We start from the raw sequence: 8,791 nt of genomic DNA, 5'->3' as shown, positions 1-8,791 counted from the left end.
TATACTAAGTATACGTATTATTNTAGTATTACTTACTTACCTACTACCAACTAATAAGTAGTATCTCTCTCTCTCTCTCTCTCTCTCTCTCTCTCTCTCTCTCTCTATCAAAAATTATTACTCCTCAAAAAAAATTAATATATCAAATAAAAAATTAATGTATCAAATAAAAAATTAAAATCCATATATATATTATATATATATATATATAATCTTAAGTAATTAAATTAAATTCTATCAAATTAAAAAGTAAAGTCCAAGTGGTACTACTTTGTTATTTATTTACTCTAATAATATGTATCATATATTAATATGTATCAATAATTCGTATAAAAGATTTGATATCAACAACTAGTACCAAGTTAAATTCCACAAAATTTTATATATTATTTGTAAAAAAAATTTGATATCAACAAACTTCTAGAGAAAAAAAACAGAAGCATTGAATTTAAGAAAACGGTAACTCTAATGCAAGAAAGTTGGAAGTAAAAAAGATGTCAGTAATAAACTAAAAGTCAAATATCGTCAGCATGACAAAGTAATTGCAATTGAAAAAGAAAAATATAAATTATTATGTAGGCTTTTAAATAATAAAGAGAATATAGAACAATTTGTTGTCAGGTCTGTAAGTGATTCGGATGCTTACGACGTAGATTATACGAAAACGAACAAAAATATTGAAGTCTGAAAATATTTATCAATTACATATTTTTATTTCACATAAATTTTGTTTCTATTTTAGGAGAATCCTTTGTAATGGATAATCGTTAATGTAAAGCACGTATTTAAGAAATTTTTATAGAGTAAACACATGTTCAATCTAACGTGATAAAATGATTGCAACCAAAAGTAATACAAAGTTTGAAACTATTACTAATATACAGACGTTACTAGCATTTAATAGTTAGATTATAAACATTAAATAAGTTAAGATTATGTACTATAAGTAAGTTGTGATTAATCCTAGCATGGTAGTGTTATTTTTAGTTACCTTCTTGTTAATAACTAGGATTTGTGAAACTCTTTGTCACGCTGTATCTCTAAACTGAATTCCTAAGTATTTTTTAGCTCAAAACATGTGAAATTTATACTTCAAAGTCAGATAAAGACAGATAAATATTGAATCAAATAAATAATATTTTATTTTCAATTAATTACAATGCTTTCAAGAAATTTTATTGGAAACATTCGCAAAAAATGACTACTTTGGATGAAAAGTTCTCAAATTTTTAAATTTAATATTCAAGCAAAAACTCATAGGATTTTTTTAGTTGACTCTTTGAACTAATAAAAAAAAATACGATATGAATCGCTCAAAAAAGTATAATTATTTGAACTATCGAAAATCGACATTTTTGAAGAATTTACATATTTTAAGTTTATTAATAAATAAATAAAATTTTATTATTTGAACAATATAAAAGAGTAATAATATAAGTAAATAAAAAATTATACATGTATAAATATTATTATAGTATATATAATTAAGTTTATTAGGATTTAGTTTAGAGAATGATGCAACACTCGCGTTCTAAAGCAATAAATCCGTTCTGATCGAGCGATTTCCAAAGATTGAAATGATCAAATTTCTACTATTCCTTCTTTATTTATTAAAATATAATTCTTTTTAGTTCTACATTTTCGTGTACTTACTTTTATACTATCCGAAACTCAGTAAATAACTCAGTAAAAAACTCAATAAATGTATATTTAATAAAAAATAAAGGGGTATTCAGAAACTTACTAATCACATATGAGTACCCAAGTACCCTCTTTGAACTTTTGTGCATTCTCACATCGAGAATAATAAAAAATACCTTTTTCAAACTTATCATATCTATGGACAGTTAAAGTGTTTTTTTTAACCCCAATTCTTCAAATTATATTATAAAAAAGTTACAGCAATGTAAAAAATCGTATAAGATACGTTGAACCCATGAATACCATACTAGGGTTAAATTTGTTGTGTATTGAGATAGAATGTATAATAAAAAGTTGGTCATTATTCAATAAAACTCATTTAATAAAACACGAAAATATGTATAATCTTTTTTTATAATATGATTATAAATATATACTAATAAATTTCAATCATTGTAATCAATGTAATTCAATGTCTTTTCTTTACAGAGATCGTAAATGTTATACGCACATATGTTATTACTTTATACTTCAATAAATAATTTTTTACTCGTCATTGATATTTTCACGATCAATGATATTTTTATCTGTAATTACATGATCATCATTTTCTTCACTTACTTGAAAATCATCATTTTCATTTACAAAGATTGTGCAAAATACATGCTGATATTACTATATTAGTAACTCTATTTTTTTTGTACTTCAAAAAGAATTTTTTCCGACAAAATCATCCTTTTAATATATTCTTTCGACTATTATCCGAGACAAATGCAAAAAATTGAACTCTGGTTGCTGAGGTGTGTGGCCATTATCCCGAAATGATGGGATATGCCATGATAACGCGGATTCATCAAATGTATCATTAGGAAATAGTATTTCTTTATCTTTATTCGCTATTTTATATAAAAGTGACCTTCTCAATACATGAGCAAGGATCCAGGTTCATCGAAATATGTTCATAAATCGCATATTAGAGTCGACAACAGCTTGTAAATAATGGAAAAAAATTTTTTGCGAGTACAATATTTTATTTATGCCAAAGATTTCTGTATATACAGATGTGGATATAATTAATCGCTTCTAACACATATGAAATCCTTTTTTTTTAAAAAAAAAATCTTGCGTACACTACCAAAATGTTACGCTGTTGCGGCCATCTAATCATATCGTCTGATTTAGTCAAAATTTAAGCGATTAAGCATGATTTACATGGGGCGACTTTTATTCGCTAGAAGCCGCGTCTAGTGATGTCATTAATTCGCCAGTGAATTCTCTCGACTCTGCTACTATTTGCTTGAAGCAAGCTTCTTCGTCCGCGAAAAAATTCACTGATGAAAGCTTCTTGTACACTTGCTTTTTATCCGCTAGCGATTAAAATTTTGAAATCAGCATTAAGTAATCAAGTGATCGCTAGTGATCAAGAGAATAATAGCAGAATTGGTCACAAGTACAACAGCGGCTCGAAGTATGTCATTCGATGACATAATTATTCTCTGATGCTTATCTCAGTGGCCGAGACGTTCCAGAAAAATTCGTCTTTTCACACTGATAACTTAAAATTTCGTTCTGGAGGAGTAGCAAGAAACTAGCGACAAGCCAGCAACAAACTAGCGACGAAGCTATATTCGCCGCGACTATACGCTATAAAAACAAATCCACGTCTAGAAAAAGTTTTTAGCGAATTCGCTATGACGTCATTAGACGCGGCTTCTAGCGAATAAAAGTCTCCTTGTAAATCACACTTTACACGACGAAACGGAATATACAGGAGATAGAAATATTAAAGCGATCGAAGTCGATTTAAAAGAGATGTCTACAAGACTTTTTTCAAAAAACGTCTTTAGGACGATTTTTAGTCAAGTTTTAAAGACAATCTTTTTTAAAATGTCATTCAGATATCCGTTTAAGTCATCTTTCAGATCATCTTTTTAAAACATATTGAGAACAAAGATAAGATATTTTTATAAAATAATTCATAAAGTCGAACTGGCGATATGACATTTATAATATATTGCACGTAAAATACATGGAGCTTTCCGTATTGTTGATATCGTACTTTAATTGCTTATTTGATTCTTTTGATTACTTTCTGCTTCCGGCAATTTCTTCCGGCGGAACACTGAACCATCTAAATCGTATATGTGTTATATTGCAATATCTTATAAATCTTAAATGAACAATGGCGTTCTGATATACGTTCTGATATACGTTCAGCACTGAAAATCTATAATATTCGTAATGTGAACTATAGATTTTCGAAAATCTATAATTTACGTTATGTATATTTAAAGATTTTTAATACTGTCAGTATATATCGGAACTCAACCAATATAACCTATAGAAATCGTAATGTCCAAAATTAGTCTGAAAGAATAGCATTATAGAATGTGCGTACGTGTGTGCGTGCGCGCGCGCGCGCGCGCGTGTGTGTGTGTGTGTGTGTATGTGTGTGTGTGTGCTGAAAGACGTCTTATAGACATTACAGTTTATAAACGTAAGTAACGCATAAGTTTTGGCGTATGACATATGATTTATTGCCCTCTCTTAAACACAATAAGTTATATGTCATATGTGAAAGTTTGTGCGTTATTTACAATTTAAGTCTAAGTGTTACGACAGTTCTTGTGCTCAGACCCTAACACCGTGTCACAATTTGTATCGTAATTGAAAAGCTCTCATTAATACTGATAATTTATGAACTATGAGAGCTTTTTAGCAAGGACATAGTCAGACACTGTGTAACACAGTGAATTTCTTTGTTTAACGTAGCAAGCAACAAGAATGTAATGATTCACTGTGTCTGACTGTGTCTCTCCCGGAAAGTATTTGTATACTGTATATATATTTGTAGTAATAAATAGATAGAATGCGTGTAAAGAGAAATATCATAATATGACTTTTTATATATACTACTTTTTTATCTGTCGTCCATAATTGAAAATTCATTGATATTTTTGCTATGAAAAAGTTATTTTAAATTAACTAAATCATTAGAAACAGGAAGTTATAAACATCTCATATTTTAAAAATACATATGTATGACATACATTATACTAAAAAAATTTAATATATCTTAAAACATATTAATTTACGTATTTAATATTCAAGCATCTTGTTAGTCTTGTGGCATCTATGTTGCTTAACGTTTATATTTTGCATATATGTTTATTGCGCAACTTTTTTTATTAAGTAAAACGTATAAAAGCGAACCGTTCATCGCTCTGGCATTTTAGTCTCTCAAGTGACACAGCTGTGCAAACAAAATGGCTCGATTATACCATATTGCATCAATCATTATTGTAAATATATTTGTACTGATGTGCATTCTTGCAGAAGAAGAACATTATACTGATAAATACGATAATCTTGACTATCATACTCTTCTCAATAATAAGACTATGCGAGACTCATATTACAATTGTTTCATGGAAATAGCACCATGCCAGACACCAGTACAGAAGACCCTAACAAGTAATGTATTGCTTCCTGTTTTTACAGTAGACTGCACTCTCTTTCTCACTTTCAACAAATATTAAACTTATATCTATTTCATTTCAAGTTCCAAAAATGTACACTAATTCAGCCACAGAAAACAGACCTTATCTATACAATTTTGTGATGGGATCTACACAATATTGATTTTTCCATAAAAGTGTCTCCACGATATGGCAACATATATCAACGTATGTCAACATGAGCAAATATCATATACATATATGATATACGTAATTATCTATATTGAATGTAAATTAATATTTAGCGAATATGTGTGAAGTTGATGAACTATCGTTGATCATATCGTCAAGAGGCGCTTTAATGATAACATAGAGGTTTTTATTGTTATTAAATCATTTACAATGTCAAATAAGAAATTCTTATAATGAGTTAAGCAAGAAATAACAAATAAGATTCTTTATTTATATCCTTATATTTTAGAAAATTTTAAATTAATCTATTACATATATTACAATTGTAAATATGTCTCTACAGCACAAAATATTACATAGCAACATTATTTAGTAGTAATATTAGGTGTAGTAAAAAGAAATCCATTATTTTTCCATTCAATTTCATGCAAAAATTTCTTTTTACTACACCTAATATTATAATTTCGTAAAACATTGCTACAATACTGTAGCAATATTCCTATATTCGCTAAAATAAAATGTTGCTGCAATATTTTGCGATTTTGTTGCAATATTTAAAGAAATTACAGATATATTGATGCAACATCATGCAATATTTCAATAATTGATCTAGTATTAATTGCTAAAATATTATTGCTTGGCAATATTGCTTGATATATTTTAAAATAAAGTTATGATCAAAAAACATTTTAGAAAGCATACCCAAAAGAGCTGGAAATCTCCAGGAGACTTGTATCTACAGCAATTCGATTTGCATACGCCTTTTTATAAAACTCCTGGCCGTTTTCTTCTTATAAGAAATTCATCTCTGGCGAAGCCGCGTATTTTTTGAATAATATTGTAGCAATATATTACAATATTTCTTATAGAATATTATAATTACAATATTTCACAATATTGTTGCAATATTTCCAATAAAATATTAAAATTTCAAATTACTGCAATTTTCATTATATTGTATACTTCAAATATTGCTACAATATCGTTGTAATATTTAGTACTGTAATTTTTAAGAATTATAAAGAGTTCTGCAAAAGTTAATAATAATGTATTTAAACATTGTTGAATATTTGATAAAATAAACTCGATTTTTATTGTATAAAAATAATACAGCAGAAATAGAAAGGTTTGCGGAGAATTCATTCAACTAGATGTTTTTATTGCTTTCCTATATTGATTATTTTTTAATAGATTATTGATTTGTCAGAATATGGGACAAAATTAACTTTTTATCTATTTTTTATGTAAAATCATATTCTTGAAATGAACATCAATTTTTTAAAGTCTTTTCTTTAATAATACACATAGGATGTATCGCGAGGCTTCTTCTACCGCTCACAAGAAGATTGAAATGGGATCAAGATGAACACAAAAGTCCCTGTTAGAAATACTCGCAATAATAATGGAGACATTAATTTTTGTAATTGTACTAATGATAGTACGCCGAGAGAAATATTACAGTTGCTCGAGATATGATCTGAGAATGGCGCACTTGCTCTCTTACCTTTCAACGCGCTTACTGGCAGCTAATGCTTGATAAACTGAGTCGGATTATATTACTCGAGCAGCTGAAATGCTTTTCTCGGCATGCTTTTATTAGTACTATTACAAAAATTAATATCACTAAATAGTATAGGACTTTCGTGTTCGTCTCGATCCTATTTACCTGTGAGTGGCAGAAGTCTTGCGATAAATCCTGTATATCTTGAATAATAAGATTTCTAAAATTTTTAAAATTTCTTTTATATTAATTCTCTATCGTATTTAGATTTTATAAACTTTTTAATCAGCAAAATCAAGTACTAGAATAAATAAATTTCAAAAAATACCTTTTTGGTTTTAGGCATATTCAGCGAAGCTTATCAAACTAAATGCAAGAAGTGCACTGAAAAACAAAAAGAAATGTTTGCCGCAGTTATTGACTGGTACATGAAGAATGAGCCACAGAAATGGCAATTAATAATTGTGAAGGTTATAGAAAATATGAAGAAGAAAGCCACTCAATCGCTGGCAACAGATGAATAATGGAGCTCTCGATACGTGTTATATCCAAATATATAATTAATATGAATGTATAATATAATGAATGTATAATAATAATTTCTGATTAGAGCCCTCGGAGTGAACGTTGTGATACTCGCACGACGGACGCAAGGTCAAATGTGATCCAAGAGCGATATTGTTTTAAAATGTTTGAAAAGCAGTTTTTTGTTACAATATGTAATATTATTTTAAATATGTAGAACGTGGAACACATATTTAATAAATAGAAATAAATATCTATTTATTCATTTCTTTCTTTATAGTTAAAAAAAGTAAACAATTCTAATTAGCGGGTCTCGTGAAACTGCGTCCACTGACGGAAGGCTAATATAATATGAATGTGATGTAATAACTTTTAATATGATTTATAATAACCTATTTATTCAAATAATACCTGTGAAAAATGTAATGGAATTAAGGAAATATTTTAATATTAAATATTATAATATTAACATGCAATTTGAATTGTCTTATTAATAGAATTATGTTATAAAAAAAATTAATTATTTTATTAAAAATAAATTATATATTAAAAATTATAGCTTGGAATCAATAATTTTCTTATATTTTCTAGTAAAAGAAAATATAAAAATTATTTTATTGTATAATTATTTACAAAATCATTTAAGGAAAGACATACATACAAAAAGACCAAAAAGATGCCTAATTTTTATCTTTTTTGCAAAAACTATTAACTTTATTCAAGATTTGATTTCAAACAAAGTTTTGATCAATATATCTTACAGTATTGGACAAAGTTGCCGAAATCTAGCTCCTAAATCGCACTACCTCGCTTGAAAATTCAATTATTATACTTACGTACTTTCTTATTTATTTATTTAAGAATTTATTATTATTTATTATTATTATTTATTATTATTATTTAAGAACATGGTGCTGCAGCAACGTTGCTACGTTACATTCGTGACATGAAGAACAATAAGAGAATTGTTATTGCATAAGTAAAACAATAAATAATGTTGCTATTTTTTAACATATTTTATATCATTTCTTCAAAAAAAGACATATATCGATAAAGAAATATAACAATGCATAATTTCATACAAAATTAGTTTTAATATTTATTTAAAATTTAGTGATGCAGTAATTGCGCACAAAGTTTTATAATATTATTAACAATGATATGATAAGTAAGGATTTTTTATCTTAACTGATATCAGCACCTTTGCTCTGTTAGGAAGAGAACGCAATGTTAAAATGTATCAGTTTTCTTTTTAATTGGCTTCAAGTAGGGAATGCAATAAAGAAGACGACAAGAAGCGATCAATTCAACTTAGATGTTCCCACTATTATTTTAAAGAAAGAAAGAGAGAGAGAGAGAGAGAGAGAGAGAGAGAGAGAGAGAGAGAGAGACATAGCATACTAACTACTTACTTACCTTTTACCTTTTTTAACCTTTTTTAAAAAACCCGTAAAATTAAAACTTAAAACGTTAA

General features: G+C 27.6%; 1 protein-coding gene across 1 annotated transcript; it reads left to right on the top strand.

Moving 5' to 3' along the window:
- Nucleotides 1–4,907: 4,907 nt before the first annotated feature.
- LOC105626356 (ejaculatory bulb-specific protein 3-like) lies at nucleotides 4,908–7,793 on the top strand. Its single transcript, XM_012207661.1, has 2 exons — nucleotides 4,908–5,115; nucleotides 7,135–7,793. The coding sequence occupies exons 1-2, from the start codon at nucleotides 4,908–4,910 to the stop codon at nucleotides 7,314–7,316; spliced, it is 390 nt and encodes a 129-aa protein (XP_012063051.1). The 3' UTR covers nucleotides 7,317–7,793.
- Nucleotides 7,794–8,791: the final 998 nt, after the last annotated feature.

The sequence above is a fragment of the Atta cephalotes genome (assembly GCF_000143395.1).
Source record: "Atta cephalotes unplaced genomic scaffold scaffold00001, whole genome shotgun sequence".
NCBI lineage: Eukaryota > Metazoa > Arthropoda > Insecta > Hymenoptera > Formicidae > Atta > Atta cephalotes.
Note: the sequence above shows the minus strand (reverse complement) of the source record. Positions and strands in the feature narration are given on the sequence as shown.